Source organism: Garra rufa, chromosome 14 (genome assembly GCF_049309525.1).
Source record: "Garra rufa chromosome 14, GarRuf1.0, whole genome shotgun sequence".
In the NCBI taxonomy this organism is placed as follows: Eukaryota; Metazoa; Chordata; class Actinopteri; order Cypriniformes; family Cyprinidae; genus Garra; species Garra rufa.
The window spans coordinates 21,951,100-21,960,009 of record NC_133374.1 but is presented as its reverse complement, the minus strand read 5'-3'; the positions used below and the strand labels follow the sequence as shown (position 1 = coordinate 21,960,009).

The following is an 8,910-nucleotide window of genomic DNA, read 5'->3' as shown; positions in this document are numbered from 1 at the left end:
GATACAAATATCAGCATTTATCTGAAATAAAAAGCTTTTGTAATGTTACACTATACATTCAAAAGCTTTGAGTCAGTATAATTTTTTGGAAATAAATTGTAGAAATTAATACTTTTATTTAGCAAAAGTGATTATAAAGACATTTGTAATGGTACAAAAGATTTTCATTTCAGATAAATGCTGTTCTTCTGAGCTTTCTATTCATCAAAGAAACCTAAAAAAAATATACTTGGCTGTTTTCAGCATAATAAATGTTTTTTGAGCAGCAAATCAAAATATTAGAATGATTGAAGGATCATGTAACTGAAGTAATGATGTTAAAAATTCAGCTTTGTAATCACAGGAATAAATTACATTTTAAAATATATTCAAATATAAAACAGTTATTTTTAAAAGTAAAACATTTCAACATATTACTGTTTTTGCGGTACTTTGGATCAAATAAATGCAGGCTTGGTGAGCAGAAGAGAAAACATGTTCAAAAACTTTTGACAAATATATATTTGACTGTGTATATCTTAAAGGAGAAGTTCACTTCCAGAACCAAAATTTACAGATAATGTACTCCCTTGTCATCCAAGATGTTCAAGTCTTTCTTTATTCTGTCATGAAGAAATAGTTTTTTAAGGAAAACATTTCAGGATTTTTCTCCATATAGTGGACCTCTATGGTGAGTCTGAACTTTCAAAATGCAGTTAAGCGCAGCTTTAAATGATCCCAAATGCAGCTGTAAATGATCGGAAAAAGAACGGTCTTATCTAGCGAAACGATCGGTTATTATTATTTATTTATTATTATTAATTACAATTTATATATATATTTTTTAACCTCAAATGCTCATCTTGTCTCTCTCTGCGATGTGCATGAGTAGTCTGTGCATCTCAGAAGGTACAATTTTGATGTAGACAATGAGATGGGAGTTTTTTGACATAGTTCAGGCAGAGCTAGACAAGGTGAGTGTTTGAGGTTAAAAAGTATATAAATTGTAACTATTTTTTTTTTTTTTTAAATAACCAATCGTTTCGCTAGATAAGACCCTTCTTCCTCGGCTTAGATCGTTTACAGACGCGTTTAGGATCGTTTAAAGCTCGGGGCACCGTAGAAGAAAAATCCTGAAATGTTTTCCCAAAAAACATAATTTCTTTACGACTGAAGAAAGAAAGACATGAACATCTTGGATGACGAGATTTTGTTCTGGAAGTGAAGTTCTCCTTTAAGGAGTTGTTTAATTGAAAAATGTATGTTTTTCTTCTCAGGATGTGAAGATCTTCCGGGCGCTGATCCTGGGAGAACTGGAGAGAGGGCAGAGCCAGTACCAGGCACTCTGCTTCATCACACGGCTCAACCACAATGAGATCATCCCCAGCGAGTCCATGGCCAGACTCCGACAGGTCAGTCCTGCTGCTCCCAGTCCCCCTCGAAGGCTGATGACAGGGCAGGGAGAAGTCACTGGGGTGAAAACAAGCAGATGCTGGGTGTTAGAGTTGAGCTCATGGGTTAACTGTGTTGCGTAGGAGTGTGATGTTTTAAATGGGAGATCTCAGAGGAACAAGGCTGTAAAAGCCTTTGATGAGTAGTTCCTGGGAGGGCAGCCAAGGTCTTAGATGTGCGAATATGAATGAAAGGTGTGAGAAAAGACCGGAAACATCTAGGTTTAAAGAACGACAGGACTAATACTAAAATTGTACTTTTTGTACTACAGAAAAATCCCCAGGCCATCCGAACGGCGGAAGAGAAGAGAAGCACGGAGATGCTGAGTATGAACGTAGCAGTCAATTTGACACGGACGTGGCAGCTGAGCGCCCACATCCACAACATGTGCAGCGTCGCCCGGGAGGCCGTGTACACGCGCGAGGCTGATGTCAGACACTGGCTGGACAGAGGCAAGCATGCTTACTGCATCCCTTAATTACACCCTACCAAACCCAGCATGCTTAAATAAATATATCGCTGACAGTGCACTTCACATATTAACCCTCTATAGCCTGATGTATGAAATGATAGTTAGACAGATCCTTTTTTCCCCCACTTGAACTCCACATTTAAACTTTAGACAAAATATGTAAAAAGTAAATTAAATATAATTTAAAAAAACACATTGTGTGAATCATGTATCATTTAACACATCAGGCTTTAATGGTCAATTAAAGATACCAACAAAAATTGAAATTAATCCTGAAAAACAGTAATATTGTGAAATATTATTTCAATGTAAAATAACTGTTTTCTATGTGAATATATTTTAAAAAGTAATTTATTTCTGTGATGCAAAGCAGCATTTTCAGCATCATTACTCCAGTCTTAAGTGTCACATGATCCTTCAGAAATCATTCTAATATGCTGATTTATTATCAATGTCAAAAACAGTTGTGCTACTTAATATTTTGTTGGAACCTGTGATACTTTTTTTGGGGATTCTTTAATAAACAAAAAGTTAAAAGAAACAGCAAGTGTTTAAAATAAAGTTTAAAGTTTAAAAAAGTTTGTGGTCAGTAAATTTTTCGTCCTTTTTTTGGATGTTAAATTGATAAGAAGTGATAACAAAGATTTTAGTTTCTATTTGAATAAATTCTGTTCTTTTTAACTTTTTATTCATCAAACAATCCTTGAAAAATTCTTCACAGGTTCCAAAAAATATTAAGCAGCACAACTGTTTCCAACATTGATACTAAACATAATAAATCAGCATATTAGAATGATTTCTGAAGGATCATGAAGGCTAGAATAATGGCTGATGAAAATTCATCTTGGCATCACAGGAATAAATTACATTTGATTAAAATATGTTTAAATAGAAAACAATTATTTTAAAATGTAATAATATTTTATAATCTTACAGTTTTTTTCTGTATTTTTGATCAAGTAAATGCAGCCTTGCTGAGTATAAGAAACTTTTTTTAAAAAACATTAAAAATCTTACTGATCCTAAACTTTTGAATGGCAGTGTTTGTATTAATAATATTAAACATAGAACATTTGGACAAAATATTAAAATAAAAAAAATTAAGTTTGTATAATATAAATATATATTTTAGATATAAAATGAAGTTATGTGATAACATTTTTATAATGAAAAGTGATGTAATTTTTAATTATTGTAGAGCAGACTATAAATATTTTATATGAGAAAAAACTATAACCTTTGTCTCTCTTTCTATTAATATCATATATAATTGACATTATTATGAATAATTCAAATAAATTATAGTTTCATGAACATTTTACAGTGAAAATTAATTATTTTCATAATGATAAAGCAGACTATGTTAATAACTATATTAAAACTATATATGGCCTGGACCACAAAACCAGTCATAAGTGGCACAGGTATATTTGTAACAATAGCCAAAAACACATTGTATGGGTCAAAATTTTAGATTTTTCTTTTATGCCAAAAATAATTAGGATATTAAGTAAAGATCATGTTCTGTGACAATATTTTGTAAATGTCCTACCGTTAACATATCAAAACTTAATTTTTGATTAGTAATATGCCTTGCTAAGAACTTCATTTGAACAACTTTAAAGGTGATTTTCTCAATTTTTTAGCACCGTCGGATTCCAGATTTTTCAAATAGTTGTATCTCAGCCGAATATTGTCCTATCCTAACAAACCATACATCAGTGGAAGGCTTATTTATTCAACTTTGGGAAGATGTATGAATCACAATTTCACAAAATGACTGCTTTTGTGGTCCAGGGTCACATATTTGTAAAAGTTTGACTTTCTAAATATTTGAAAAAAATCATTTTATTCTTTTTAGATGAGTCTTGAATTTTCGTGTTTAACTATTACTGTAGACATGGCAACAGTAAATGATAAAACAAGTTTAAGCCTCATCCAATTCTTTTCAACATCAATTTAATGTAGTTAAACCCAGTACAGATGCCTTACTGTTTTAATTGGAACACATCTGCCTTTGTAACGCCTCACTGACCTACATAGCTTGACGCTTGATGATCTGTAACTACAATAAATGACTTTTCCGCTTCTCCAGGTGCGGAGGGCTCCATGTTCGAGCCTCAATCAGTGGAGGTGCCAGGCCTGCAGAGCTGCGGGACAGTGAAGGACCTGTGGCAGCCTTGTTCCTGTAGCTACAACCTCAGACTGGAATGGTACCCCTGCCTGCTAAAGTACTGCCGCAACAGAGACGTCTCCGGCAGGGGCAGCCCGTATAAATGCGGCATCAAGAGCTGCAGCAAAGGCTACCAGTTTACTTACTACGTACCCCACAAACAGCTGTGCCTATGGGAGGAAGAGACTTAAAACCACATATGCTTCTAAAAAAAAAACGTATTTAATGTGACCTTCACCACAGGTTTCATTCACCTCCAAGCCTTCAGACTCGTGCCTTTTGCACAGAGGAGAAATGACGCTGGATGGAGTGTGATTTGAGCAGTTTGCCACGACTTTGAGCTGGTCAGTAGTTTTAAAACTCTTACCAGCAATGTGGGATTGAGACCCAAGCGATTTTGGGACGAGCAACCTGTGAATTAGTCAGTATATAACAAGATATAATCTTACAATTTGCTGGATCTGGTTGCCAATTTTAATTTTTTCTGAAACTGGTATTATTTATTTTGCAGTGGGAAATGATTGAAGACACTTAAGCACCGCGCACACGTTCAGAGAAAATGCTTTTTTTCTCTCTTTTTAGGTTTATATTTTAACTGTTAGATTCAAAGCACTGTATTAAGTTCTAGTGGACGTACGCATGCTTTGATTAATATCGGTACAGACAGAAAACGCTATTAATTCAACGTTTATTTCAGATTGATTCAATCATGTGAATGATCTCACCTCAAGTCTTAATACTGGGAATATTTGGGAGTGTGTTTTCATTTTCATTTACTCCATTGCACAACAGTATCATTTAAAGGGACAGTTCACCTAAAAAATAAACATTTTGTCATTTACTCACCCTCATGTCATTCCAAACCTACATGAGTTTCTTTCTTATGTTGATCACAAAAGAACATATTTTGAATAACCAGACTGTTACTGGTTCCCGTTGACTTCCATAGTAGGGACAGAAATACTTTGGAAATCAGTACCAGTAACTTTTATGTTCAACATAAGAAAGAAACTCATTTAGGTTTGGAACGACATGAGGGTGAGTAAATGATAAAATGTTCATTTTTGGGTGAACTGTCCCTTTAAGGACCAGCTGGATCAATATACTAACTCATAGTTTGAAGTATGGACTCTCATTAGTTGGAAAACAGGCAACATTGCAAAAGTGACATGAGGAAACCAAAGTAAGTGAGATGGAAAATACACAGAGAAAGCTGATGAAGTCCTGCTTAGATTGTCACTACTGTTCATCCAACACTGCCATCTTCTGGTTATGCAACATTACTGTCACTCAGGCTCCTCTTTATCAGTATGACCTCAAAACATCAGCAGAGCTGTGAAACCATCACAAACACGGATTCACGTCCGTTTGCGTGGTATCAAACGTCCTCGAAGAAATCATTTTCATTCAACAGGACCAAATCCGCAGACTGAACACTATCATGAAGAAGAAAAACTGTATCATTGTTCCAGGTTTCACTATATTCACCTTCAACTCACGTTTAACATGCCACAGGTGACTCGGTTGTCGTTCATGGTACTAAAATGTTTATACTGATTTATTTAGTTTTGTTTATTTTTTGTTTCAAAGAGTTTAAGTGTTATGTTAAAAGTGTTTTTTGAGATTACACCTCCGCTAACCTCCCCAAACAACAGCCATTGTCTGGGATACAAGTGCCTTTGGTGATTCAGTGTTTACTGATTCTTTTTAAGGATAAAGCTGTTATGAATAAAGTATCAAAACTATTTTCCTATGAAAGTGAATATGAGCATAATATGAAGTAATTTTAAATAAAAGCTCCTTTGGCAAAGTGTCTTTCATAACCAGTTTTTTTTTTTTTTTACTCTTAAATTAGCAAAATTGTTTTTAAATGCATTTGAGCTGCAACATTGTGATTTGGTGGCAAACAGTTTAGCTGTTATTCATTATATAACACAATCTAATTTATTATAAATCATTTTGTAGCTTGCAAGTTAACAGTGTTGGGCAGTGTTGCCAAGTCCGTGGTTTTCCTGCGGAATTGGGCTGCTTTAACAATGTTGACGAGGGTTGTTTTTCATCTCCATGGGTTGAAGCAACCCTAATAACGTAATATTTAACACCTGGAATGCTAATTTTATCAGGGGAATCCTGTCAAAAAACGTGTTTTTTTTTTTTACCCGTCGGGATGCTTTTTTTTTTTTTTCCTCCCCAGGGGACCTCCCACGAAACAGGATTGGGCTACTTTTGAGTAGCGGTTAGGCGGGTTTTGGTGTTGAAACCTGGCAACCCTGACTGAGACCCTCTAGGGGGCAATGGTCATGAACCATGTATTTTAAAGGGATAGTTCATTCAAAAACAGTGTTGCCAAATTCACGGTTTTCCAATGTCAATAGCAAGTTATTTACTCCCTGGAATGCGAATTTTGCCAGGGGAACCCCGCCAAAAACGAGTGTATTTTACCCCCGGAATGCAATTTTTACAGAGGGACCATCTTCGATCCCTGATTAGGCTCGAATTTTGACTAGTTTTGAGTTTTAGCCAGGGAAACCCCACCAAAAACAAGTGTATTTTACCCCCGGAACACGGGACCACCTTCGAACCCTGATTGGGCTAATTTTGAGTTTTAGCCAGGGAAACCCTGCCAAAAAAAAAAAAATGTATATTGGCCCCAGAAATTAATTTTTGCTGAGGGACCACCTTTGAACCCCAATTGGGCAAGATTTGGGCTAGTTTTGAGTTTTAGCCAGGGGAACCCCACCAAAAACAAGTGTATTTTACCCCCGGAACACAGGACCACCTTCGAACCCTGATTGGACTAGTTTTGAGTTTTAGCCAGGGAAACCCCACCAAAAACAAGTGTATTTTACCCCCGGAACACGGGACCACCTTCGAACCCTGATTGGGCTAGTTTTGAGTTTTAGCCAGGGAAACCCTGCCAAAAAAAAAAAAAAAAATGTATATTGGCCCCAGAAATTAATTTTTGCTGAGGGACCACCTTTGAACCCCAATTGGGCAAGATTTGGGCTAGTTTTGAGTTTTAGCCAGGGGAACCCCACCATGTACTTTACCCCCGGAACACAATTTTTACTAAAGGGGCCACCTTTGAACGCCAGTTGGGCTAGATTTGGGCTAGTTTTGAGTTTTAGCCAGGGGAACCCTGCCAAAAAAAAAACAAATGTATATTAGTCCCAGAAATTAGGTTTTTGCTGAGGGACCACCTTTGAACCCCAATTAGGCTAGATTTGGGCTAGTTTTGAGTTTTAGCCAGGGGAACCCGCCAAAAAAAGTGTACTTTACTCCCGGAACGCAATTTTTCCTGAGGGTCCATCTTTGAACGCCATTTGGGCTAGTTTTGAGTTTTAGCCAGGGGAACCCGCCAAAAAAAAAAAAAAAAAAAAAAGAAAGAAAGTGTATTTTACCCCCGGAATGCAATTTTTACTGAGGGACCATCTTTGAACCCCAATTAGGCTAGATTTGGGCTAGTTTTGAGTTTTAGCCAGGGGAACCCTGCCAAAAAAAACAACAAATGTATATTAGTCCCAGAAATTAGATTTTTGCTGAGGGACCACCTTTGAACCCCAATTAGGCTAGATTTGGGCTAGTTTTGAGGTTTAGCCAGGGGAACCCGCCAAAAAAAAAAAGAAAAAAAGTGTATTTTACCCCCGGAATGCAATTTTTACAGAGGGACCACCTTCGAACCCCAATTAGGCTAGATTTGGGCTAGTTTTGAGTTTTAGCCAAGGGAACCCCGCCAAAATAGTGTATTTTACCCTCAGAAGCGAGAATTTAATTGAGGGACCACCGTCGAACCCCTATTGGGCTAGATTTAGGCTAGTTTTGAGTTTTAGCCAGGGGACCCCGCCAAAAAAAAAAAGTTTTTTTTTTTTTTTTTTAACTGAGGGACCACCTTCGAACCCCGATTGGGCTAGATTTAGGCTAGTTTTGAGTTTTAGCCAGGGGACCCCGCCAAAAAAAAAAAGTGTTTTTTTTTTTTTTTAACTGAGGGACCACCTTCGAACCCCGATTGGGCTAGATTTAGGCTAGTTTTGAGTTTTAGCCAGGGGACCCCGCCAAAAAAAAAAAGTGTATTTTTCTTTTTTTTTACTGAGGGACCACCTTCGAGCCCCTATTGGGCTAGTTTTGAGTAGCAGTTGGATGGGTTTTGTTGTGAAAACTTGGCAACCCTTCCCAAAAATGAAAATTCTGTCATTAATTGTTCACCCTCATGTTGTTCCAAACCTGTAAGGCCTTTGTTAATGTTCGGAACACAAATTAAGATATTTTTAATGAAATCTGAGAGCTTTCTGATGCTGCATAGACAGCAACACAACTGACGTGTTCAATGCCTAGAAAGGAAGTAAGGACATTGTTAAAATAGTCCATGTGACATCAGTGGTTTAACCTATAATGTTTGGTGTGCAAAGAAAACTAAAATAACGACTTAATTCATCAATTAAGTCATGTTTATAGAGTATTTTCACGACTCGTCAACAATTGGCCATATTGGCGTCACTGATTGTTTGTTCAAACAATGCCACAGAACCAAACAAAACTCAAATATTTTGCAGATTATTGCTGATGAAAATGCTCACTTGTTGTCATGTTTTAGGCTGTACTAATTGGTTGGATCAGTAAAAACATTTGGAGTACTATACACTGCCAAAAGTAACAATAACAAATCAAGGAGAAGAGAGCAAAAACCCTTCTGAGGAACAAAATGCATTTGTGGTTGGCCAAAGTGAACCAGAATTTCCAGAGCAAGAATCTTTACAACATTCATGTTTGTTCTTATCATTTCCGGTCAGGTAGGTGAAATATTAGACTAATGTCTTAATTAATACTGCTTGTGTAT

The 8,910-nt window shown here is 36.5% G+C and overlaps 1 protein-coding gene across 1 annotated transcript in view; it reads left to right on the top strand.

The window, feature by feature from the left end:
* The window catches only part of LOC141284907 (out at first protein homolog), a 19,356-nt gene extending 13,457 nt beyond the window's left edge, over positions 1-5,899 (top strand). The window contains exons 2-4 of the mRNA XM_073817937.1: positions 1,257-1,391; positions 1,703-1,883; positions 3,999-5,899. Coding sequence (XP_073674038.1) covers positions 1,257-1,391; positions 1,703-1,883; positions 3,999-4,267 — 585 coding nt within the window. The 3' untranslated portion in view covers positions 4,268-5,899. The remainder of the gene's footprint in view (positions 1-1,256; positions 1,392-1,702; positions 1,884-3,998) is intronic.
* The last annotated feature ends 3,011 nt before the right edge of the window (positions 5,900-8,910 follow it).